General features: G+C 49.3%; 1 protein-coding gene across 1 annotated transcript in view; it reads left to right on the top strand.

Moving 5' to 3' along the window:
• LOC137436205 (follistatin-like) overlaps positions 1–27,660 on the top strand; it is a 58,257-nt gene extending 30,597 nt beyond the window's left edge. The window contains exons 4-5 of the mRNA XM_078786409.1: positions 16,209–16,433; positions 25,873–27,660. Coding sequence (XP_078642535.1) covers positions 16,209–16,433; positions 25,873–25,943 — 296 coding nt within the window. The 3' untranslated portion in view covers positions 25,944–27,660. The remainder of the gene's footprint in view (positions 1–16,208; positions 16,434–25,872) is intronic.
• The last annotated feature ends 299 nt before the right edge of the window (positions 27,661–27,959 follow it).

The following is a 27,959-nucleotide window of genomic DNA, read 5'->3' on the forward strand; positions in this document are numbered from 1 at the left end:
CAAACACACAAACTGATATTGTGTTTTATATAGTAGATGAGGCCTACTATTATTTTGGTCTACAGTCTTCCACGCTCCCAAGTACTCTCCAAATGAGAGTTTATAAACTTCACCATACCATATATACCGTAAAACTTTACCAACCACGGCTGCACTAGTCGTGGATTAGCGTGTGCACGATGTACACTACATGGCCAAAAGTATGTGCACACCCGAACATCACACCTATATGTGCTCGTCGAACATCTCATTCCAAAATCATGGGCATTAATATGGAGTTGGTCCCCCCCCCCCCCCTTTGCTGCTATTACAGCCTCCACTCTTCTGGGAAGGCTTTCCACTAGATGTTGGACCATTGCTGCGGAGATTTGCTTCCATTCAGCCACAAGAGCATTAGTGAGGTCGGGCACAGATGTTGGGCCATTAGGCCTGGCTCACAGTCGGCGTTCCAATTCATCCCAAAGGTGTTCGATGGTGTTGAGGTCAGGGCTCTGTGCAGGCCAGTCAAGTTCTTCCACACTGATCTCGACAAAACATTTCTGTATGGACTTCACTTTGTGCACGGGGGCAGTCATGCTGAAACAGGAAAGGGCCTTCCCCAAACTGTTGCCACAAAGTTGGAAGCACACAATCGTCTAGAATGTCATTGTATGCTGTAGCGTTAAGATTTCCCTTCACTGGAACTAAGGGGCCTAGCCCGAACCATGAAAAACAGCCCCAGACCATTATTCCTCCTCCACCAAACTTTACAGTTGGCACTATGCATTCGGGCAGGTAGCATTCTCCTGGAATCCGGCTAAACCCAGATTCGTCCGTCGGACTGCCAGATGATGAAGCATGATTCATCACTCCATAGAACGAGTTTTCACTGCTCCAGAGTCCAATGGCGGCGAGCTTTACACCACACCAGCCGACGCTTGGCATTGCGTATGGTGATCTTAGACTTGTGTGCGGCTGCTCGGCCATGAAAACCCATTTCATGAAGCTCCCGACGAACAGTTGTTGTGCTGGTGTTGCTTACAGAGGCAGTTTGGAACTCGGTAGTGGGTGTTGCAACCAAAGACAGACGATTTTTACACGTGCTATGTGCTTCAGCACTCGGCAGTCCTATTCTGTGAGCTTGTGTGGCGTACCACTTCACAGCTGAGCTGTTGTTGCTCCGAGACGTTTTCACTTCACAATAACAGCACTTACATTTGACCGTGGCAGCTCTAGCAGGGCAGAAATTTGACGAACTGACTTGTTGGAAAGGTGGCATCCTATGACAGTGCCACGTTGAAAGTCATTGAGCTCTTCAGTACGGTCCATTCTACTGCCAATGTTTGTCTCTATGGGAGATTGCATGGCTGTGTGCTTGATTATACATACCTGTCAGCAATGGGTGTGGCTGAAACAGCCGAATCCACTAATTAGGAGTGTCCGCATACTTTTGGCCATGTATTGTATATATAAATATATACACAACACACACACACACATATAAATATAATATCATAAATGGAGCCATGTCTGTCTGTTTGTTTGTTTGTTTGTTTGTCGTATTATAACTTGAAAACGGATTAACGGATTTCAATAAATCCAACTACAGTGGATTCGGGTATCTCCCGGGAGTGTTTGTGATCCAAAATATTTTTTATGGTTACATGGACACGCGTGTCAAAACTGCAAATGCCAACACGTGACATGGGTTATCCCTGCACAAAGAGCAGGATCTCCCCCAGGAATCAGTTTTTTTTTTTCCCCCCCCCCCCATATATTAGCCATTGCAACAAAGAATGGTATTTCCGTCAGCGAAGCAACAGGTCTTATATTCTAGTATATATAAATATATACACACACACACACACACACACACACATACATATACAGTATATATATATATATATATATATATATATATATATATATATATATATATATATATATATATATATATATATATATATATATATATATATATATATATATACACTATCGGTCAAAAGTTTTAGAACGCCTCAATTTTTCCAGTTTTTATTGAAATTTACGCAGTTTAATGTCTCAATGTACTCTGAAATCATGCATAGAACAAATAAACAATTGGAGATAAAAAAGAAATCATAGAATCATTTAGTTTAACAAAATTTAATTTAAATTTTTGACAGCAAAGTAGTCATCTTTTGCAGATATAACCGCCGAACACACTCGTGGCATTCTTTCTGCAATGGAAATCAAATATTGTTCGGGAAGTTCTTCCCAACACTGTTGCAGAAGTTCCCACAAATGTGTTGCACTTGTAGGTTGCTTTGCTTTCACCCTTCTGTCCAGTTCATTCCAAACCAGCTCGACGGGGTTTAAGTCTGGAGACTGTGTTGGCCATTCCATGATCTGAAGCCTGCTGTCTTGTTCTTTTCCACGAAGCTAGTTTTGACATAGCCTGGAGGTGTGTTTAGGGTCATTATCTTGCTGTGGGATGAACCCCTGACCAACTACGCGTATACCAGAGGGTATAGCATTAAAAAAAAAAAAAAACACATTTAGAGGCCATTTTTCCCCGCAAAGCGGGGGTTGGCCTTTTTCGGGGACCGTGGTTGTTGTTGTTTTTCGGTCCCCTTTTTGAAGAAATGTTTTACGGCCGGATGCCCTTCCTGCCGCCAACCCTTTTTGTCGCCTTTTACGACAAGCAGGGAATTACCAGTGAACTGGTACTCAATTAGGCGACCTCGGAAGGATGACAGGCTGAGTCAACCCCCTGGCGTTAATTCAGCGATCGACCGGGATTCGAACCCAGGATCCTGGGATCCTAAGCTGGCACCCTAGCCGCTAGCCCAACACCAGGCTCCGCTAGCTCCGCTAGCCCAACACCAGAGGGTATAGCATGGCGCTCCAAAATGCTGTGGTAGCCCTTTTGGTTCAGGGTGCCAGTCACTCTGTGCAAGTCGCCAACTCTGGATCCAGCAAAAGAGCCTCAGACCATCACGCTTCCTCCTCCATGTTTGACAGTTGGTGTCACACACTGAGGAACCATCCTTTCGCCTACTCAACGGTGTACAAAAACCCTGCATGATGAACCAAAGATTTCAAATTTTGATTCATCGGTCCATAAGACCTTCTTCCCGTCTTCAGTAGTCCACTGGCGGTGCTTCATGGCCCAGGCAAGCCTCTTTTTCTTATTTTGCCATCTTAGCAATGGCTTTCTCACTGCCACTCGACCTGTCAAACCTGCAGCTTGAAGTCTTCTCTTCACAGTTGAAGCTGAGACTTGCTTACTTCGACCAGTGTTAAGCTGTGCTTGAAGCTGTTGTCCTGTGAGCCGCCTATCACGCAAGCTGTTGACTCTCAGAAACATGTCTTCTGATTCTGTTGTGGCTTTGGGTCTGCCAGACCTCTTCCTGTCAGAGTTTCCTCCAGTTTCCAATATACTACTTCCTGCAGTGCGATATTGTCCAAATAATGCTTCAGAGGGTGTAATAACAGTCTGTTCCAATAATGCTTTTATACAGACAGGGGGTTTGTAATCAAGTAATCAGCAGAGGTTGGGACACCTGTAGGAATTGTTTGCATCAACTTTCAAGGCTTAATTTACTTACATTGCTGCAGAACAGCTGTAAGTTGTTAACCCATTGCTTGTTCCCTGAAGAAGGCCTTTTTTTTTTTCTACAATGTAACTGCAATTTACATTATTGTCCCGTTTTTGCGAACCTAAGCTTTTTTTTTTACCTCGAGCAGTTTACTGCTTACCTTTGTACCATTTCAGGTTATTCACTGGACTTTAATTGCTTAAATTTCAATAAAAACTGGGAACATTGAGGTGTTCTAAAACTTTTGACTAGTTGTGTGTATATATATATATATTTCTTTTTATTTTATAAAAGAAAGTTTTTGTTTGTCTGTTTGTCTGCGCAAGCTAATCTCTTGAACGGTGAAAGATAGGAAAAAACCTCCAATACAAAAAATGTCGGGACGGGCCCCGGGAAGGTTCTAGGCTCGGTGGCGAGGCCAGTCGTGGCCCACCTCGTCTGAGCTGGGCCCATTTCGCAATTAAAAGCTGAGCTCAATTATGTAGTCAATCTTCTACGACCGCTGTAAAAGCTGAATTATAGTAGTAAATGCATTCAAAAAGAACTAAAAATGTCGGGATGGGCCCCGGGAAGGTTATAGGCTAGGTGGCGAGGCCGGTCGAGGCCCACCTCGGCTGAGCTGAATTATGGTAGTCAATCTTCTATGACCGCGAGTAAAAGCTGAATTATAGTAGCAAATTCATTCAAAAAGAACTAAAAATGTCGGGATGGGCCCCGGGAAGGTTATAGGCTGGGTGGCGAGGCCCGTCAAGGCCGCTTTGGCCGGGTTAGGCCCATTTCGCAATTTAAAGCTGAGCTGAATTATAGAAGTCAATCTTCTACGGCCGCGAGTAAAAGCTGAATTCTAGTAGTAAATTAATTCAAAAAGAACCCGGGCAACGCCGGGTGCTTTCGGCTCGTATATATATATGTATATATATATATATATATATATATATATATATATATATATATATATATATATATATATATATATATATATATATATATATATATAACTGTGAAAAATAGTAGAAACTCCACAGTACGAGCAGGGCGTCTCATTTGCATCAAATAAATAATCGGGAGATTAAATCGGATGCGGACGTAGCTTCAGGACGTCGATCTTTAATTTTCGACAATTAAAGATCGACGTCCTGAAGCTACGTCCGCGTCTGATTTAATCTCCCGATTATATATATATATATATATATATATATATATATTGTTATAGATCGCGGCTAGATGTTATAGACCGAGCGGTTGGTGACCGCGACCTAACAAACTTACCCGATTCCACCCGAACGTTGACTAATCGCGCTACGCTAGATCAATTGAGGAAAAGGACACAACGGCTGGGATTCAAATGACACGACACCAAGGGTTCAGTTCTCAAGACCTCCGGAGGAGGTTATATTAGGGCGGAAGGTCAGATTACAGGGATGAGAGGTACAGCATAGTAAGATAGGCACTTAGACACACTTATCTTATTCCCGACAGACCACAGATAAACAGGACAAAAACTGACTCACACGGGGATTGATGGCAAGGAAAGCGGGTATTCGATGGCCAGCACAAGGTGCACCTTGTGCTCAGGGAAAGGATAGTGCGGCCCAAAAGATGCAGGAGGTCTCTCAGCGCTCGGAGGTGGCTCTCTTGTCTTCTCAAGCTCGGGGCGCATCTGACGTCACGTCCGGTGAGTCGCTTCGTATATCCGGCGGGGAGTGACACGCCCTCGGCTCGTTAGCTCCGCCCCAGATGGAATCGGTCCGCCCTTCTTATTGGGTGCGGGGGGGGGTTACCAGGCTCCGCCCTTGACGAGGAGCTGACAGCCAGCCCCTTCGTGGTAACCCCGTCGGAGCGCATGGTCATGGCGGCTAACCGAGCCGGTGTGAGGACGCACACTCCCCGCGCCGTCGCCGCGCCGCCCCCCTCTGCTGTTGTAGTTGTTGTTGTTGTAACTTCTTCATGGGGAAGAGATGCGGGGAGGTATGGGAAGGTCCTAAACTCACTACTGGTGCCATATAATCACATTCTGGTGCAACGAAGAGTCAGAATTAATGGAAACGAGTCCTTAACTGACATAGACTAAGAATAACTAGCAAGATGTCCGAAAGTTGTCTACATGAGATGCGGTGAACCTGGGTGCGACATTTAATGGGGGAAATAGGGGAAGGTCGGCTCTACTGATTGTTGTTTACAGACAATGGGACTAGGGAATGGGGGATTGGGGATAGTTGGGGAGTATTGGGGAAATAGGGGAATATTCACAAGCGGATATGGAGGCCAAATTCCATATTCGCAACATTGCACCCTTCTCTACCCTCGGGGCGTCCCGACCCGATAAATTTTTACCTATTTTAGTGTGGCACTCAGATGTAGTTCCCTCTACTATTAACTCTACCCTGAGTGCGACAGTTTTACAGATATTCACAAATGAGTAAATATGTCCCCCTGCGACGTTGCACCCTTCTCCTCACAGAAACACACCCACAGGATAACCGAATCCGGAAAGAATTCGCAAACTAAACATACAGCCGGTAGGGAGCATTATTTACAAGACTATGCTGCTATTTACACTACGATCCAGGACCTGTTTTTGGAGGAACACATGCAGATGTTATGCATAGAGAGAGCACGCATGCCAGCATCGATACACCAACCCACGAGTGCTCTGTGGCCTACGGCCTTTAATAATGTGCAGAGCACCCCTTCCAAGCATCAAAAGCACCACCCCATCACACAGTGAGCACCATCCGGTGCACCAATAAAGTGTTTAGAAATCACCGGTGGTGTCGCAGCCGGCCGATGTTCTGCCGCTGGTCTTGCCTTCGTGTGGTGCACTTGGCCTTCTTACTTCCTTAGAAAAATAAAGAAAGGCGCCAACCGCGTCCATTTCTTTATTGTGGCCGTCAGGGGGCCAACTGTTAGTGGTTCACCTTGTATGGCATAGGTGCCACGTTGACCCATAGGTCCATCCATGGGTGGTGCTTGGCCGCATAAGAACTGCGGTCCATTGTGGGTGGCCACAAACATTGCGGTCCATATGGTGTATCGATCCAGGCAGCAAGCAGCGAAAGTGCAGGCCCACAACTGCGTAGCCAGCACCTCTCTCTCCTCTCTCTCTACCCCAAAGCCAGATCCTCGGAGGTGGGAGACAAAAGAAGAAGACAAGTGAGTAAGATGGTAAGGGCGCAAAAGTGCACGCAATACAAGGTGATGCACACTGGGGGCACATGGGAACCAGGTGAGACAGGTACGTTCCTACCGTACGCCCCCCCCCCCCCCCCCAGCAGGTAACCTACATGGCCCCTCCCTTACCCCTTACTGTATCCACAAAACACAACACTACCCATAAACATCTACTTTACCAATCAACAAACGTCCCTACTGTCTTCCCCGTTCCTCCCATAAACCAAATTCGTCTTCTCTCCCTCCTAACCAATCAAATTTGCCATTTTCAACTCTCATCAAAATTTGCCATCTCCAACTCAACATCATAATTTGCCATCACCAATTCATCATCAGTCCCTCCTAAGGAGGGAGAGATGGAATCACCCCAATGTCTCATCCACGTCGTGATGCGTCTCACAAATCCAACAGCAGTCCTTACTTCCTGCAACACAAAACAAAGAAAACACAGGTGTGGAGTCATCATCATCACCACAGGTAAGTGGCTGCGTATGGTGCGACAGGTTCATCAATCCTAACTATCTCCTAAATGACTTTAACAACTTTACACTACCCGGGGTCTTTCTCCGGCCAAACCATTGGCCCTCTTACACTATGGGTTCTAAAAACCAATTCCCATTGGCCAAACTGTGGTGCTTTTCAATTTGGGGTCTCACTCCCCCGATTCATCTCCCGGTGCCCTCGTACAATTTCTGGGCTGCGACGTGTACCTCTCCCAGCGGGTCTACCCACCTGCACACCTCCACCACTGCAGTTGCCTCCGAGCTTACCTGCTCCTTACTCTAACCTAACTACCTGGGGAAGGCCCTCTGGCGCTCTCCCCACTCGGTGCCCTCTCTGGCACTGGGCTGCCCGATCCACACCCGGGATCCTCAGGCACCCACTCACAACTACCGGCTCCCAGAGCCCACCAGCGGCCTCACCTGGCCGACATCCTCACAGTGGTGGAGTGCCCAACCAACTACACACACTAACAGGCTACACGCCCAGCCATTTCCACAACACTAATGCACCCATTCACAACACCATTCTGCAACCGCACCACAAATGCCAATATCCAACCACAATTTACCTATACCCTCTACCTAACACTTACACTACCCGCCCCGGGTACTCGTGAAAGGGGTCCACTCTTCCCCCATCCACACCTTCGCACCATGCACACCACTCCGTACCACTTACTCCAACTCTCTCCACACACCTGTACCTGCACACCTGTGCTCTCACACCTGGTGCCACCTGCACCCTTCTCTCCCCAAGCACATTCGCGCTGATCCACAACACTCATTACTCACACACTGTTCCACACACCTGTCCAGTTGCACACCTGTGCAATCACACCTGTTCAATCCTCACACACACAGCATCATCTCAGCTAACTACTCCCTTCTGAAACTTGCGCTTCCCAGTCGTCCCTTTAAACTATTGCGCTCCCACGTATCCACACTAATCTACCTGCGTCCCCACTACAGGTATCAGTCACTAACTAAACTTAACGTCACCTAATGTCATCTTCGCTAGGGCCCTATCAATATAACCTAACCCACCCGGGCTAGTTTTCACTGCCATACACCCCATAAGCTATTGCTCTTTTGCCCCCCTATATGGGAAGGGTGGCAAGGATGCCACCCTTACCCACCGGGCCCATCGCTCCTCAAACCCCCAGTCCTCTGGCACTAATAAGCCCCCCTTATTCAGAGGTACTGGGTCCCGCCTCGGCATCTAAAGCCGAGGCAATCCACGGGGGCGCCTGCTCGCCGGTGTAAGGTCTTATCCGGTCGGCGTGGACGATCCGAGGGAGGGCTCGTGGCCCCATTTTGATCTTAATGACCACGTCACAGATTTGCGACAGGACGACTCCTGGGCCTTGCCAGGGGGAGGTGAGTTTTGGGCACCTTCCCTTCCGCCTCCGGGGATTAAAGAACCAAATCTTCATCCCCGGAGCGTATTGACTCCCCTGGCTCCGGTCGTCGTACCTGCGCTTCATCTTTTCCCCCGCCAGATGGAGTTGGCGGCGGGCGAAGGCATGGACTAGCTCCATGCCTTCCTCTAGGTGACGTGCGTACCCCTCCCTCGGCGGAGGACTTCCATACATAAGCAACGCTGGACTGCATGCGGTGGCCCCGTGCTGGCTGGTTCGGTAGGCCATAAGCAAATAAGGGAGATGTTCGTCCCAGTCATCCTGACGGGTGGCGGTGAACAGTGCCAGTTGTTGTATCAATGTTCTGTTGAACCGTTCCACCATCCCGTCAGATTGTGGCCGCAAGGGCGTGGTTCTTGTTTTTCGAATTGACAGGAGACTGCACACATCTTTTAGCAATTTGCTCTCAAAATTTCGTCCCTGGTCGGTGTGCAACTCCTGTGGAATCCCATGCCGGCACACAAATCCTTCCACGAAGGCCTGCGCTACCACCCCTGCTTCTTGGTTGGGGAGGGCGTAGGCCTCCGGCCACTTGGTGAAGTAGTCCATCACAACGAGGATGTACTTATTACCTAGGCGGGTGCGGGGTAGTGGGCCTAGGATATCCATGGCCACCCGCTCTAGGGGGGCCCCCACCTGGTGTAATTGAAGGGGGGCCCTCATCCTCCGTGCTGGTCCCTTTTTGGCAGTACAGGCGTCGCATCTCCGACACCAGTCCTGTATGTCGCGCCCCATATTCACCCAATAAAACCTCCGGCGTACCCGCGATATTGTCTTTGTCCTGCCCAAATGGCCGCCGGAGCGGGTACCATGCACCTGTTGCAATATGACGTTCTTGAATTTGTCAGGGACTATCACCAGCCAGGAAGTTCTATCAGAGGGAACCTCCACCCACTTGCGATACAAGATGTTGCCTTTCAATTCCAGGGTCTGCCACTGAGCCCAATATGCCTTTGTTTGTGCTCCGAGGGGGGTGACCTCTTCCCCCTTTGGTCTGTGCCCCAATTTGACCCAATTGAACACTGGCCCCAGGACAGGATCCTCCTGCTGGGCCGTGCTCCATGCCAAAGTTCCGAATTCCTCATCTGCGGTTAGTGGCAAAATTGGCCCTCTCACCCGGGTTGCCCGGACAACGAGGGTCGGGTCCGAATCGCCCAATTGTTCCCTCTCCTCGTGTCTCGCACAAAATTTGCAGTTTTCCCCCAGACAAGGACGCCGAGAGAGTGCGTCCGCATTACCATGGGCCTTCCCGGCCCTATGGGCCACATCAAAATCGTACTGCTGCAACTTTTCCAACCACCTTGCAATTTGGCCCTCCGGTTCCTTGAACCGAAGGAGCCATTGCAAGGAGGAATGGTCAGTTCTAACCAAAAATTTCCGCCCGTACAAGTACGGGTGGAAATGGTTCATGGCAGCCAGCATAGCCAATAACTCTTTGCGAGTGATGCAATAATTTCTCTCGGGCCTACTTAAGGCCCGACTATAATAACCAATCACTCTCTCCACGCCCTCCTGTGTCCGAGACAAAACTGCGCCCAATCCTTCCTGGCTCGCATCCGTGTCCAGGGTAAATGCCCCGTCGCTAGTGGGGTAAGCTAGAAGGGGTGCGGATGTTAGACACCCCTTCAATTTTTGGAAGGCCTCGTGGCACTCCCGTGTCCAATTAAATCGCGTCCCCTTCTCCGTAAGCCGGTGGAGGGGACGGGCCAACTCCGCAAATTTCGCCACAAAGCGCCGGTAGTAGGAGCAGAGTCCCAAAAATCCCCGCACCTCTTTGATGGTACGTGGTGCGGGCCACTCCTCTACCGCTTTAATTTTGTCTGGGTCCGTTTTTACCCCCTCGCGGCCGATCACGTGACCTAGATAGGCCACCTCTCTTGCAAACAAAGTGCACTTACTCGGGTTCAGCTTCAACCCTGCCTGTCTGAGGCACCCGAACACCTGGTCCAAATTAGCTACTGCCTGGGGGAACGTTTGGGCATGTACCAGGACGTCATCCAGGTACACCAGGCATGATTGCCATGGCATGCCGCCCAGTACATGCTCCATCAATCTTTCAAAGGTGGCGGGGGCGTTACACAAACCAAACGGCATCACAGTAAACTGATACAGCCCTTACCTGTGGAAAATGCCGTTTTCTCCTTCCCTGCCCTATCCATCTCCACCTGCCAATACCCACTCTTGAGGTCCAAAGTTGTGAACCAATTTGAGCCCGCAACGGCATCGAGGGTGTCATCAATCCTTGGCAGGGGATATGAGTCCTTGAGTGTCACGTTGTTTAGCTGGCGATAGTCCACGCAGAACCGCGTGGTCCCATCCTTCTTTTTGACCAGCACAACAGGTGACATCCAAGGACTTCCCGAGGGCTCGATCACACCTGCGTCGAGCATTTTTTCAACCTGCTCGTCAGCTTCCGCCCTCTTGCTCCAAGGGAGCCGTCGGGCGGCCTGACGAATAGGCCGGGCCTCACCGGTGTGGATCTGATGTTTCACCAGGCCCGTACGTCCAATATCCTCGGTGGACAGGGAGAAGAGGTCCAAATGGGACCCAACCAGTTTGTGTAAGGCCTCCCTCTGGGTACCTCCCAACTCTACGCTACTACGATTTACCATCTCGCAAATGGGATCGGGCCAATTCATACTTCTTATTGAAGGCTCCCCCCGGGGTCGGCTCGGCTGGACGTTCTCGCCCCTCACTGTCGCGACTTCCTCAACTGGGGTGCAACCAGCTACCCTCGTGCCCCTTACTATAGTGCGTGGTTCTGTACTCATATTTATTACTCGGACGGCCACTACCGGTCCGTCCGTTTTTACAAGGGTGCGGCCCACGATTAAACCCGGTATGGACTGCGCTGCCACCGGTTCGACCAGGCCGCAGGACTCCTGCCACGTTGGGCGAGCTGCCCACCGGGCCGGCACTATCGCCTCGGCCCTTGGGGGGATGGTCACGGCCTCGGAAGCCTCCAGCTCCGCTCTCTCGGCCGTGCTCACTCCCCCTAACGGCAGCTCTTCTACTCCCACCTGCAGGATCCCCCAGCACAAGTCGATTTTACAGCCGCTGGCAGTCAACAGGTCCAACCCTATTAAACATGGGTCGCACACCTCCGCCACCCAAACATCTATCTCCCTCCTTACCGACCCTAACTTGAGGGTCACAGAACCACGCCCTATGATCGGGGCCGTTACCCCGGTAGCAAGCTGCAAACTATAATTTTGCAGGCGCTGGATCTTATCCCAGCCACCTGCGCTCGAATCAAGGACCACAGGGCTGATGATCGTGGCGCTAGCTCCTGTGTCCACTACGGCGTCTACCCCCACGCCGGCAATTTTGCATCTAATTGTCAGGCTACCGGTTCCAATTTGGCCACAATAAATGACCTGTCGCGTCAATGAGGGCTCTCCTCCATCCTCTGCTGCCGAACACCGCCCTACGTGCCCGACACCTTCTAGTTTCCCGGGGTCTGGCGGGGGGGTGTCTGGGGTCGGCTAACCCGCTCCCCCCTGGGCGGAGTTGAGGACCTCAACCGCCGGGGATCATCCCGGCGCGCGGCTCGACAGTGCCGCGCCAGGTGACCCAGACGGTTGCAGGTATAGCACCTCACCTGATAAGGTGCTTGCCTCCGGAATTCCAAATTTCCCCCCCTGTAGGTCCGAATTGGATTACCCGCTCGTGGTCCACCGCGGGCCACCTCTGGGGCCGCCTGCCATGGTCCAGGTCCCGCCAGGCGCTGGTCCACCAGCCTCCGGACCATGCCCGCCAGGTCAGGACCCACGTCGTGGGCGGGCCCCCTAAGGGGTCCGCCCTCCATCGGGGGTCCCACCTGGCGGACCGCCATTGCGAGACGCTCGCCCCCCCGGGCCAGGGGCCTCGCTGCTTCCCAACGGGCCGCAGCGTCAGCCGCCTGGCTCAGAGTCTGCGGGCGCCACATGGCGAGCTGTTGCCGGAGCTCAATGTCCGGGAGGGCCTGGATAAAATGGTCCAGCGCCAGGCTTTCCCGGGAATCCGCTGCCATGCTAGCATGTGCGATCCCCACTGCGCGGCGAATGTCGTGGGCAAGTTCCCCGATGGCTTCCTGGGGCTTGCGCTTTCGCAGCGCGAGCTGAGCTTTAACAAGCTCGCTCTGCTGTTCGATGCCGAATCGATTAATTAAGGCGTCGCGGAGGGCTGGCAGGGTGAGAGCACCCGCTGGTAATGCCGTCAGCACCTCCGCCGCCGCGCCGCGCAATGCGGCCACCAGGTGTACTCCACCTTCATCCTCACCCCAACCGTTGCCCTTACACACACAGTCTAACTGCGCCAGGTACGCGCGTAGATCACTCTTGCCGTCATACGGCGCGAGTGGGACCTTGTGGGACCACCTCGCATGCGAGTCGTTGCCCGCCTGCCGGACCCCGTGCGTCGCCCCTTGCGGGGTCAGCGCGGGGCCGAACCGGCCGGGCCCCCACAGTACATTACCCCCAAGGGGCTCTCGTGCCTCCCCGGTCCCTCCAACAACTACCCCTGTTGGTGTCGATGCATGGGTCACCCCTCCGCAACCCGCTACCCATTCTATACCACCACAACCTTGCTCACCCACACCTCGCACCTCTCGTTCCATACCCTCCGGACCAGCCATACACCTCACTCTTGGCCTCTCACGAACATCCGGGTCTATCTCGACCCCCAAGCTTATTAAATCACCTGGCGCATCATACGCACAACCATATTGGTCACCACTTACACCGGGTCCTCTTTCTCTTCGCTTCTCCTCTATCACCTGCGAATCCCTCATCCGGTTAATGAGCACATCATCACGATCCGTACACAGACTTTGGACCAATTCTTTTACTTCCTCCTTTATCTCTTTCTTATCCTCTCTCCGTCGCTTCTTAATTTCGCTCACCCCTTCTTCCACTTCTTCTAATTTCTGCTTCACCTCCTTCATCTCTTCGTGCGCCCCTTTAAGTTCTTCCTCTAACTCCACTTTATTTTTTTCTATGTGCTCCCGCACCTCCCGCTCTTTAACCTCCATCACCTCTACCACCTTGTCCATTTTCCTCGTCAGGTCCTCATGTACCGTCTGACACTCTTTTTTAATTACCCCTATGTCCTTTTTCATCTCCTTCTGTGTCGATTTTAAACCCTCTATTACCGCTGTGTTCTTCTTTACCTGGTCCCCCAACTCCTTTTGTCCCACTGTCAGTTGTTCTACTCCCAGCGTCAACTCCTCTATACCACCTTGCAATTTTACAGTCCCCTTTCTCACCTCCTTCTCCATGCGCTCCTTACAGTGCCTCACCTCCTCGCGCACTCCTCCGACCTCCTCACTCACTCCTCTTCTGATCTCCTCTCCCATCACTTGCATCTCCTGCCCAGATGCCACCCTCATCTGCTCCATTTCCTCCCTGTGAGCATCCAGTTTGGTTTCTACCCCCATTCTGACCCCCTCTATCTGCTGCCCCATTTGTTTAACTTCCCTTTCCGCTTGGTTCCTCATGTCCCTCAATTTGCCTTCCATACTGTTTTCTAACCCCTCTAACCCATTTTTCACTCCCTCTATCTGATTCTCCTGGGCAGCCATTCTATTTTCTACCCCCTCTAACCCCTTTTGCATCCCTTCCATTTGATTCTCTTGAGCGGCCATTCTGTTTTCTACCCCCATTAACCCCTCCTGTATTTCCCCTAATCTATTGTCTAATCCCTCAAATTTGTTGTCTAGTCCCTCAAATTTGTTGTCTAGTCCCTCAAATTTGTTTCCTAATCCCTCTATTCTACTCCCTACCCCTCCGATCTGGGCCCCCATGTCCTCCCTCAATTTCTCGCTATTGGACCCCATCCTTTGTTCTAACCGTTGGCTATTGGCCCCCATGTCCTCCCTCAATTTCTCGCTATTGGACCCCATCTTTTGTTCTTACCGTTCGCTATTCTGGGCCATAAGGGCCTTCATTTGTATTAAAAAAAGGTTCAAATCCACCAGGGGCGCTGCCACGGTCGCGGGCGCGGTCGCCGTGACCAGCGAGGCGCCATTTCGCGCGCCTGCCATGTCGGGCGCAACGACGCTAATTTGTGCGTCTGCTACCCTCGCTGCTTCGCTCTCCTCGCGTCCCTCAATTTGGTCCTGGACCGACCCTGCCTCACTCTCCACTACCGGACCCCAGCCGTCTTGGTCTGCCATAGCGCGACTTTCAAAATTCGGGTTTTTATTTTCGTAAAACACAATCAAATTTCGCCGTTATAATTTCGAGCGGGAAACGCGCTCCGAGTCGAATTCTACCTTCCAACACCAATTGTTACCCTAGTGGTACAATTGGTGTTCCAAAATTTGGGCCTAATAAATTTAGTCCCAGGTTCGAATCCGACACTCCTGACACCAATTGTTATATATCGCGGCTAGATGTTATAGACCGAGCGGTTGGTGACCGCGACCTAACAAACTTACCCGATTCCACCCGAACGTTGACTAATCGCGCTACGCTAGATCAATTGAGGAAAAGGACACAACGGCTGGGATTCAAATGACACGACACCAAGGGTTCAGTTCTCAAGACCTCCGGAGGAGGTTATATTAGGGCGGAAGGTCAGATTACAGGGATGAGAGGTACAGCATAGTAAGATAGGCACTTAGACACACTTATCTTATTCCCGACAGACCACAGATAAACAGGACAAAAACTGACTCACATGGGGATTGATGGCAAGGAAAGCGGGTATTCGATGGCCAGCACAAGGTGCACCTTGTGCTCAGGGACAGGATAGTGCGGCCCAAAAGATGCAGGAGGTCTCTCAGCGCTCGGAGGTGGCTCTCTTGTCTTCTCAAGCTCGGGGCGCATCTGACGTCACGTCCGGTGAGTCGCTTCGTATATCCGGCGGGGAGTGACACGCCCTCGGCTCGTTAGCTCCGCCCCAGATGGAATCGGTCCGCCCTTCTTATTGGGTGCGGGGGGGGTTACCAGGCTCCGCCCTTGACGAGGAGCTGACAGCCAGCCCCTTCGTGGTAACCCCGTCGGAGCGCATGGTCATGGCGGCTAACCGAGCCGGTGTGAGGACGCACACTCCCCGCGCCGTCGCCGCGCCGCCCCCCTCTGCTGTTGTAGTTGTTGTTGTTGTAACTTCTTCATGGGGAAGAGATGCGGGGAGGTATGGGAAGGTCCTAAACTCACTACTGGTGCCATATAATCACATTCTGGTGCAACGAAGAGTCAGAATTAATGGAAACGAGTCCTTAACTGACATAGACTAAGAATAACTAGCAAGATGTCCGAAAGTTGTCTACATGAGATGCGGTGAACCTGGGTGCGACATTTAATGGGGGAAATAGGGGAAGGTCGGCTCTACTGATTGTTGTTTACAGACAATGGGACTAGGGAATGGGGGATTGGGGATAGTTGGGGAGTATTGGGGAAATAGGGGAATATTCACAAGCGGATATGGAGGCCAAATTCCATATTCGCAACAATATATATATATGTTTATTTTTTGTCAGCTAATATCTCTATTTTGAACCATGAACAATAATCCAACCCTTTCTGCTTTTTCTCCATTTATTTTGTATTTCCGCTGTGTACTCCATGTTGCAGATACGTGCAAAGAGGTGGTGTGCCCAAGTAACACACACTGTGTGCTGGACCAACATGAACGTGCTCACTGTGTCTCGTGTGCCCTGGGACGCTGCCCACAGCCCCGCCCAACGGATACCGTTTGCGGACGGGATGGACACACCTACGATTCGGTTTGCCGTTTGCGACACGTGACCTGCCTGCGAGGCCGCTCCATCGGCGTGACGCATGCTGGCTCCTGTCTATGTAGGTATAAGATATATGTGTGAATCCTATCAAACCTGATTTATAAAGATTGGTATGTTGAAAATACCTTTTAAATAAGAACTAGAAGAGAAGCATTAAAAGGAGAAAGGGTGAAAACACAGACAAAAAAACAATAATGATACTGACAGAAGTATAGAACTGGCTTTCTGTTTGGAAGACAATATCACAATGTTGGTAAGTTTCTCATAATGGTTTTGCTGTAAAGGTGATATTAAAGCGCGGCGTTACGCGCGCTGCTTGTGAGCAAGGAGGAAGCGGACAAGCGGTAACATATAAACGTCTTTATTGTAAGACTACACTGTAACACTGAAATGCTCCGGGCTGGTCGCCCGGTGTATATCATGAGGCCACGCCTACTCCTCGGGCGTGGCCACCGCCCACTTGGTGCGTGGAATGATGTCACCACGCCAGTGGGCTTTTGTGTCCGCCACAAGCGCCCCCCCAGAATTCCCGCGCACCTGGAGGGCCAGTTTGCGGGGCAGACGAATGACCCGGCCGAAGCGCCCCCTGGCGATCGGCGGCGTCCGGGGTGCAGGGATGCCAGGTGGGATGCCCCTGGCTGCCCCTGGGATGGGTGCAGGACCGGGGGGCGGCGTGGCGGCGGGGCTGGGCGGTGCCGGGGGTCCGCCCGCAGGAGGGCGGCCCCGACGTGGGGGTCGGGCCACTGGCGGTGGATGGTCCACATCGAGGTGGGCCGGCTTGAGGCGGTCTACCGAAACGCGGTCAGGAGTACCGCCGATCTCCAGGGTGAAGTGCTTCGCCCCGGTCTCCAGCACGCGGAAAGGCCCGTCGTACGGGGGCCGCAGTGGTGTCCGATGGGCATCGTGGCGGACGAAGACGTACTCCGCCGTGCGAAGCTCCGGGGCGACGTGCGTCGGTGGGTGCCCGTGGCATGCCGTTGGCACCGGGGCGAACCTCTGGGCGGTCTCTTGCAGAGCGGAGCGCTGCCGTGCCGCGGACCATGGTGCTGTGGAGTCGGGGAGGAACTCGCCCGGCACCCGCAGCGGTTGCCCGAAGACCAACTCCGCCGCGGATGCGCGCAGGCCCTCCTTGGGCACTGTCCGGAGGCCCAGCAGGACCCAGGGGAGCCTGTCGACCCAGCCGCCGTCGCGGAGGGTGGCCCGGAGCGCAGCCTTCAATGAGCGGTGAAATCGCTCACACATCCCGTTAGCCTGGGGGTGGTAGGCCGTGGTTCGGTGCAGCCGGACCCCGAGCCCCTGCGCAACCGCCCCCCAGAGCTCCGAGGTGAACTGGGGGCCGCGGTCGGATGAGATGTCTGAGGGGGCGCCGAACCGGGCGACCCAGGTGGCGATGAAAGCCTGCGCGACATCGGCCGCCGTTGTCGACGCCAAGGGCACGGCCTCCGGCCACCGGGTGGTGCGGTCCACCATGGTGAGGACGTAGGTGAAACCCCGCGAGGGGGGCAGAGGTCCCACCAGGTCCACGTGGACGTGGTCAAACCGGCGTTCCGGCACCATGAACGGGGCCAACGGGGCCTGGGTGTGCCGGTGCACCTTGGCGCGCTGGCACGCGAGGCACGTCCTGGCCCAGCCGCGGACGGCCTTCCGGAGGCCATGCCAGACGAACTTGTCGGCGATCAGCCTTTGGGAGGCCCTCGCGCCCGGGTGGGACAGGCCGTGGATGGCGTCAAACACCTGGCGCTGCCAGCCCGCGGGCACGATAGGGCGAGGACGCCCGAGGGAGACGTCGCACAAGAGGGCCACGCCCGCGCCGTCGAACGGCACCTCGGTGACGCGGAGGCCCGTGACGGCGGTCCGCAAGGCCATCACGTCGGGGTCACCAGTAAAGCGCGGCGTTACGCGCGCTGCTTGTGAGCAAGGAGGAAGCGGACAAGCGGTAACATATAAACGTCTTTATTGTAAGACTACACTGTAACACTGAAATGCTCCGGGCTGGTCGCCCGGTGTATATCATGAGGCCACGCCTACCCCTCGGGCGTGGCCACCGCCCACTTGGTGCGTGGAATGATGTCACCACGCCAGTGGGCTTTTGTGTCCGCCACAATATACTATATATATATATACATACAGTATATATATAAATATATATATATATATATATATATATACATATATACATATATATATATATATATATATATATATATATATATATATATATATATATATATACATATATATATATATATATATATATATATATATATATATATACATATATATATACATATATATATATATGTATATATATATATATATATATATATATATATATATAGTCACGTGACTACCCTTGGTGAACACCGTAGGGTAGCACGGATGACCAAACGAGCTTTACTCCAAGGTGTTCAACCCAATGATGACGGTATTTGTTACACGCAAGGGAAAAGGGGGATGACGAACTTACCTGGACGGCCTCCACCCGACCTCTTCATACCAGGATAAATTAACTCGAAGAACACGAAAATGTACTGTACAAAAATACCGGCATTATTGAAGAATGCCGGTAACAAAATAAAACACGGTAACACTAAAATTCCTACATGGAGCGCTCCCACACACAGAATGAAATACGGACAACGGGAAATATAACTGTAAAATAAAAACATGTTTAATTTCACTTAGCTCACCTCGACACGTGCGTCTCATCAGGAATCGTCCAGGCCCCGAGCGTGCAGTCTGGACGCGGCTCCGTTCTTGGCGGGAACAAGGCCGCAGGGTCCCCTCGTTTGCGTGCTGCTCGGCCTCACCACGCGTCTGCTCACTCCTGGCCTTGTCATGCTGCAGCGGCAAGCAGCGCTCGTCCACTCGTCGTTCTTGCCTGGAAAACTGCAGCTCTCCGTCCGCGGCTCTTCCGCCTCTTCACGACCACCAGCAAGTCTCGGAACGCGGCCGTTCACGATGAAGCTTCCCCATGCAGAGAGCAAGCACAACCGTCCACTTTGACATCCAGTACCAGAAGGAGGCAAGAGAGAGAAAATGTCCACCAGAGTGCTCTTTTATCACCCAGGCTCTGATGCTCTCCGTGCCTGCTTGACCAATCAGCGTGTGCCACCTCTTTGTAATCCATCTCTGCTCCTATCAACAAGTGCCATCTTACCCGGGCTTTTCCTGTCAATCAAATCCTGCCCAATCACGGCTCCTCAGGGCGTGGCCTCACGGATCTTTCGTCCTGTGTGCTTCCAAAGTCAGGGTTGTCAGTGGCAGTGCTTCATGCCTGGCTTCCGGTGGTTTTTATATTAGTGTATTTAATTAGGGTGTTGATTGCTTGGCTTGGCAAGTGTCTAGTGGGGGTGTCAAAAGGAACAAAGGGAATAAATTAGAGGCATTGACACACAGGGGATTGATTTAGCCATAATCCCTAAGCTAATTAACATACCCCACTCCTCGTAATGGGGACGAAGGAACACTTACACGACACGGTCTACTGGATCCCTACTTATGGTACATCGAGGTGATTCTTCTTCTTCACGACAGTCGGAGCACACTAATTTTTGTATATACAGAGTCGAGGCTCGTGAAAGAGCTAACATTTATCAAACAAACAAATCAAACAATCAAGTAAACAAAGTATATAAAAGTGGGAGTGGTCGACAAGATGGGGAGAGAAGGGGAGGAAGCACACAAACACAACATTTGAGGACAGGGACATCGGGAGATGTGTGGGAGGCAGAGGGCCTGGGGGGAGGCAGGAAAGGTATAAAACGCAAGGACACCAAGGACTTCCAGGAAAGAAGACAAAAGTCACCTCAAAAAAGTGGATTTGGGGTGAAATTAGCGGGTGTAGAAAAGATCAAGGTTTTGGATTGGGGAAGATAAGAGATGGTGGTGAACAGCCGTTTTAAAGACCTGGAGGGAGGAGTGGGATTGAAGAGAGTGAGGGAGTTTGTTCCAGAGGCGGGAGAAAAGAGGAATAAAGGAGTGAAGGTGAGCAGAGAGTCTTGATTTTGGCAGTTTAACCATAAGAGGGTTGCAGGCAGATCTTGTGCGACCTGCAGGAATATTTGGGGGACAGAGCCCAGAGAGAGCTGGGGGAGCAAGGCCGGAGAGGAGTCGGTTGAAGACGGAAAGACCACCAACCTGCCTGCGGTGAATAAGTGAAAGGCCCTCGGAGATAGCGTCATCGCGGGAGATTCCAATGATTCTGAACGCTTTGGTTTCAACAGCGTGAAGACGAGCTAGGTGTGAGGCAGGAGCACCAGCCCAGAGGGGAGAGCAGTATTCCATTGAGCTGCGGATGAAAGCCTTGTCTGTGGTGAGGAGCTCAGGTGTGCCAAGGGAGGACTTTGCACGACGGAGGATGCCCAGTCGGCGACTGGCTTTGGAGGCCAGCTTGGAAATGTGGTTTTCCCAGGAAAGATCATGGCAGATAGTGAGACCCAAAAGCTTGAGTGACAGAACTTCTTGGAGAGGATTATTCAGAAAGTAGATGGGAGGGTTGTCCAGTCGGTCTTTTCGGAGAGTCATCGTAAGAGTGTGAGATTTGTCAGGATTGAAAACCATGTTCCACTTGTTTGCCCAGTCTGTGATTTTGTCCAGGTCTGCAGAGAGTGAGGAGGCTGCAGACTGCCGATCTGAGGGATGAGGAATGGAGCGGCAGAGAGTGGAGTCGTCAGCAAAGAGATAGAGAGGATTTATGTCGTTTTTGTTTTCTTGCATATTAAAGTTCTGTAGTACCAAACATCTGTTTATATATATATCTATATATATAAACATACATTCTACCAATCTATACATTCTACCTGGTTCTCAGGTAATCATTGTCTACCCCCTAGAAACCTAACAATATATAATCGGAAGAAATTAAATAAGTCTTAAATTCAAGACGTGGACCGTCTTGAAGCTACGTCCACTACTTATTTAATTTCTTCCTATTATTTATTTAATGGAAATGATGCACCCTGCTCGTATTGTGGAGTGTTTGCTATTTCTCACAGTTTATATATATATCGGTCATTATGCGACTCCATACCGTCAGTGGGGAACCGCCATTAAGGTGCCCCATACAGCTACTGCTGCACCTTAATGGGAGCGATAAGAACCCTTTTGCGTTTGCACAGAGGAGACGAGATACCCGGTCTGCACAATCGGGATTGGCATCCAAGTGCCATGCAATGCCAGAAGAAGAAGAAGAAATGGTCGACGGTCCTTGTCGTTTTGGTCTTGTCGTCCAAGACCAAGGACACTACACCAATCGGTGTCACGGTTACTTAGACTTGCTTATAAATGCACTCGGTCTCATCTCTTCAGGTGTTATTGCCATTATGTCGTTTTTGTTTTCTTGTATATTAAAGTTCTGTAGTACCAAACATCTGTTTATATATATATATATATCTTTTCTTCTTTTTTTTTCTTTTTTTTTTTTACAGCAAGGTACTTTGCAGGTAGCAGTTTTGATATGGTTGAATGAAGGGATGATTAGTGGTTCGTATTTTAGCCATAATCAGTTTCTAGGTGATCTATTGTTTTTCCCACATCGAGGAAATACTCAGGCGTCATTGCTGAATTCCTGGAATGTTTTCCAATCAACCTGGATGTCTACACACCCCCTGCAGGTGTACAAACTTGCTTTGGTGTTCTGTTGTTTTTAAACGCCAACGCTTTTATTTCCGATCCCCTACCTGTCCCCTGAGATCTTTTTGCACAAAATATTTTTGGACATTACATCGTAAAATTGATTTGGGCCTTGTGATAGTTACAACACAACACTGAATACTTCTGCATTGTTGGTAGAATTAATACTACTAGGGCATTGCCCGTACTATATCTATATCTAAAATTATATCCCCCCCCCCCTCTATTTACATGAAATGGTTTGGTCCAAAGCGAACGGCTTCCGGAGTTTGGTAAAGAAATCGCCATCGCGTGCACAAACGCGCAGGAAAGCGAATGAATCACAAATTCGTTTTGATTAGTTTTAAAACATAGTTTAACGCCAACATAGTTTGCAAACGTGAAATAAATGAATACGCTCTCAAATGTGCCATCCGAGGCAGAGTGTGTCCGCCACGTTCGGCACACGCGATAGTTCGCTGCTCTCTGATTGGTTGAATCGTTTTTTGGACATAGCTCGGTAAGTAATTGTCCGATTAATATGAAACCTTGAAAAGGCACATCCTCGGGTCCCCAGCAATATACCTGGCAAGTTAAAAGTATATCGGACCCGTGGTTGTCGAGAAACAGCGGTCACAGACAAACAAACGTACAAACGTACAAACAAACAGAGATTACTGGAATTATAGATAGATGAACACAGCAAACACTAATACTATGAAGGCCTGACACCATGGAAACCAAGGCCTTCAAGATTATTGGAATCTCCCGCTAGTTGAGTCTATGGGCCTATCACTTCGCCATCGCAGACAGGCCGCATCACCCCACCCTTATCCCTCCTCCTTCCAAATTTCTAGAGTTTCCTTCTGTATCCATTTTGTCCACATCATGCATCCCCTCCTGGCCCCCATTCATCCCCATGTCTATTGGTTGTCCAAGCCTCCCTCCATCTTGGCCTTCAAGTCTGCCGTTGGTGTTTCCTCCCTCTCTCTGCTGTTCCTTTTGTCCTGCTGCGTCCCGGTCCATTCCGTGTACCTGTACTAGCTGGCTCTTCCATGAGCCTCGACTATGTATATATAAAAAGAACTGTGAAAAGTCAAAAAACATTTTCTGGAATATGACTTTAAATGGAGGAATTTCACTTTTCCTTACATCGTCTTTTCCAAAAGGAAGAACAATACTGAGCACTTCCTTTGATAATCCTAATCGATCGCAGGCAAAGGTTCAGTTACAGAACTGTGTTCACTTTTTGAGAGAGGCATTAGGTGGCCGGAGGCATTATGTTTTCGGGTTGTCCGTCTGTCCGTCCGTCCGTACAGGCTAAACCTCGTTTTTCTCAGCAACCACATATCCGATTGCGATAAAACTTTCAGCGAAGGAGTGACACACATGCAGAATGTTTTTGTGATAATTGTGATGTCATAGGTCACGTGGTATGGCAGCCATCTTGGATTAAACGCAAATAATTAAAAACGAAATTGCTACAACCTCTATCATGTGACTCTTAATCCTCCTGTCAAGTTTGGTTGAGATTGAATAATTAACGACCAAATGTATCGTGGTCAGACAGACAAGACAGAGACCAAATTGCGTATTTTAGTGTGATGGTCCATTTTCATGAAGGTGTCTGCCACACACATTATAATACAAAGTGATTATTGTTTTCAGGTTGTACCCTTTTGTGTGGTTTCTCTTGGGAAAAAATGGAACAGGTCAGGCCAAAATAATGTTGTTTAAACGCCGCGTAGACATGCTAAATCCTGGCTTGTTTTGAGATAAGCAGCGGACTTCATTGTCCAAGTGGAAGTGTCAATGTATACTGTGTATAGGAGGGAGAGGGGAGTTATAACCATATGTCTGCGTTGTGTGTACAGGTTGGTGTGTGAGAGAGAGAGAGAGAGAGAGAGAGAGAGAGAGAGAGAGAGAGAGAGAGAGAGAGAGAGACAGAGACAGAGACAGAGACAGAGACAGAGATAGACATAGGGGGAAGTGGCAAAATCACCTTATTTTTATGCCTCCGCCCCTGAAGGTGGCCGAAGGCATTATGTTTTCAGGTTGTCTGTATGTCCATCCGTACAGGCTAAACCTCGTTTTTCTCAACAACCACATATCCGATTGCGATGAAACTTTCAGCAAAGGAGTGACACCCATGCAGAATGTTTTTGTGATCATTGTGATGTCATAGGTCACGTGGTATGGCAGCCATCTTGGATTAAACGCAAATAAAATATATATATTTTCTCAGAAACCGCTGAATGGAATTTTTTAAAACTTGGCACATTGTCAAGTACTCCCAATGGGGAACAAAAGCATGATAAGGATGACATCATGGGTGAAGTGTGATACCAGCCAAAAATGTTTTAATCGAATTCCTTATCCTAAAAATCTGAAATTGCATGAACATGATCTATGACCTATTTCTATTGAAATATTAAATTTATGACATCATAGGTCACATGGTTTGGCAGCCATATTGGATTTAAGCTAAAACCTCAAAAAAACATCTTCTCCCAAACCACCAAATTGATTGACTCGAAATTTTACGTGTGTCATTGACTAGGCATGGCGATTAAAAGATGATCACGAAAACATCATTGGTCACATGGTGTGGCAGCCATATTGGATTGAAGGAAAATATTAAATAATTATATCTCGGAAACAGCTTACCCTATTGATGCGAAATTTTACAAGTATCATCTAACAGCACTGTTGCATATAGTTTTAGCCGGCGAAGCTGGTGTTGTGAATGAACATGTACGTATTATGTTGAAAAGCCAGATTTTGCTGGATCCTTTGAGAATTTCGAAGCTTTGCCGCACCAAATCGCTCCATGGAGGCCGCCATCTTGCGGATGTGGAAGTATGCATAAAAAATTGCGAAAAAGTTCAATAGGAGTTTGTTTCACCCGTCTTTTTTTGATTCACAATCTTATGCACCTCTAATTTGTAATTAAAATACTTTAAGACCAACCTCGTTCCCCGGGCCCACACAGGCCCTGGTTATCTTCAACGAAAATCGTCACCAAACACTGGAACCAATGAGATTCGAGTATTTTTAAAAATATTTCAAAAAAGCTTTTTACCGCGTTTCGGAGGCTGAAAACGGTGTCAAATATTCAAAAATGTACGAAGAATTATTTTTTCGAAATCTCGCAGCCGAAGGGGATAGTTTTTCACGGCCGGAAATATCCGAAATTGAGATGGAATTCACCGAATTAATTAAGAAGGAAATTTTATAAATTTTCATCTCATCCAGAATGCAAACGGTGTCATTTTGAACTAGATACGGTACCTACTACACCTACCTACTACCAACTACCTAACCTACTGATGCCATAGTGATGGGTAAAATAGTGGCAAGAGGCTTTGGCTTCGCCGGCTCATTGCGGCTTTGCAGTCGGGTACTAGTAAAATTATGATGTCATAGGTCACGTGGTTTGGCAGCCATCTTGGATAGAAAAACGAACCTTATCCGATCAACACGAAACTTCACAAACGTGATCCCCTATCCATACAAATGCATAGTGTACATTTTTTAAGGTCAGATGTCACGTGGTGTGGCAGCCATATTATCTTGAAAGCCGATATTTAAAAAATTCCCTTCTCTGAAACTGCTTCACCGATCGATGTGAAACCTGTCATGGCTGGTGAAAATGTGATACTTGAAAACAGCTGAAGGGATTTAAATCAAACTTGTTTATTTTTAGGACAGTGAACGAGGGCATCTGCCCGTTGTGCGACTTTGCGGAGACATATTTGTGACACTGCGCATTGTTCTCATTGCTTATGCCATATGTGGACCATTACCTTTTTATTTGAGTTAACGTGAGATCACTTACTAACAGGGACATTCCTCATGCTTTTTCTTTCCCTCTTGACCCCTAGCTGACGATGGTAGTTACGAGGGAGAAAATCAACGAATGGAAAATGGAGAAAATGTACTTCCTAATGACTGATGGCAAACATCCTTCCTGAAACACAACCAAAGAATTTTCAGTTGAAAACATCAAAACTAGTTTCAGGGAGAAACTTAATTTTGTCATTTTCGCATTACTACGTAATCATCCCACTCCAAAGACTTCCTGCCTCCCGGAAGTTAGCATTTAATTGTCTGCACTTTTAACCGTTTCCTCTTTTAGTCTCGCTCCCATATTTCCTGCATTTGCATGTTGTATTGTTGTACTGTAAATAACATTATTCACCTATTTATTCTCCCGTCAGTGTTGGCAGACCACTCCCTCACCTTGAGGATGGCTCCATCAGGATTTTTTGTATACTGAATCGAGGCTCGTGAAAGAGCTAACATTTACTTCACAAACAAATCAACCAGACAAACAAAATATATAAAAAGAGGGAGCGGAAAACAAGATGGGGAGAGAAGGGGAAGCACACAAACACAACATTTGAGAGCAGGGAGATGTGTGGAAGGGAGAGGGCTTGGGGGGAGGATGCGTGGGAAGGGGGGGGGGGGGGAGAGGGAGAAGTATAAAACACAAGGACACCAAGGACTTCCAGGACAGAAGTTGGTATTTCAAAAAAGTGGAATTGGGGTGAAATTAGCGGGGGTAGAAAAGATCAAGGTTTTGGATGGGGGAAGATAAGAGATGGTGGTGAACAGCTGTTTTAAAGACCTGGAGGGTGGAGTGGGATTGAAGAGAGTGAGGGAGTTTGTTCCAGAGGCGGGAGAAAAGAGGAATGAAGGAGTGAAGGTGAGCAGAGAGTCTTGATTTTGGCAGTTTGACCATAAGAGGGTTGCAGGCAGATCTTGTGCGACCTGTCGGAATATTTGTGGGACAGAGCCCAGAGAGAGCTGGGGGGGCAAGGCCAGAGAGGAGTCGATAGAAGATGGAAAGACCACCAACCTGCCTGCGGTGAGTGAGTGAGAGGCCCTTGGAGTTAGCTTCATCACGGGAGATTCCAATGATTCTGAATGCTTTGGTTTCAACAGCGTGAAGACGAGCTAGGTGTGAGGCAGGAGCACCAGCCCAGAGGGGAGAGCAGTATTCCATTGAGCTGCGGATGAAAGCCTTGTATGTGGTGAGGAGCTCAGGTGTGCCAAGGAAGGACTTCGCACGACGGAGGATGCCCAGTCGGCGACTGGCTTTGGAGGCCAGATTTGAAATGTGGTTTTCCCAGGAAAGATCATGGCAGATAGTGAGACCCAAAAGCTTGAGTGACAGAACTTCTTGGAGAGGATTATTCAGAAAGTGGATGGGAGGGTTGTCCAGTCAGTCTTTTCGGAGAAACATCGTAAGAGTGTGAGATTTGTCAGGATTGAAAGACATGTTCCACTTGTTTGCCCAGTCTGTGATTTTGTCCAGGTCTGCAGAGAGTGAGGAGGCTGCAGACTACCGATCTGAGGGATGAAGAATGGAGCGACAGAGAGTAGAGCGACAGAGTGAAGAATGGAGCGACAGAGAGGATGTTTAAACTGAACACTTAATGATGTACAACCAATGAAAACGCACAATATTTTTCATCACCAGCAGGCACATTCAATTACTTCCATTTCTAGAGCAAAAGTACGAATCGTTCATAATTCATTCATAATATATTATGTTTTGTACGTTCATAATTCATTTATCATACACTAGCACGGGTACCCGGCGTTGCCCGGTCTACTGTTCTAATCCTGTTGGCATTTTGAAGAAATAAAATTTTGTTTTGTTTTTCATTTTTTGTGGGGTTCCAAAATACTTCCCTACACTCACGAAGGAATGGGGTCGGGGCTCATTTTATAGTACCTTTTACAGATCTACAAAGGCTTAGGCACGATAGAGTGATTTTAGAGAAAAAGAAAACTTTTTTTTTCTATATTTTCAAAGAAAAATTATTCACCCCTAAAACTCCGTGGGACTCACTGATGAACCTCTGAAAGTTTGATGAAGATCCGTTTGGCCATCTCTAAGAAAAATGATGACACACACACCCACATATGGAGATAACAACCAACAACACAGACAGACAAGACA

This window comes from Myxine glutinosa, chromosome 11 (genome assembly GCF_964187855.1).
Source record: "Myxine glutinosa chromosome 11, kmMyxGlut1.1, whole genome shotgun sequence".
Lineage (NCBI taxonomy): Eukaryota > Metazoa > Chordata > Myxini > Myxiniformes > Myxinidae > Myxine > Myxine glutinosa.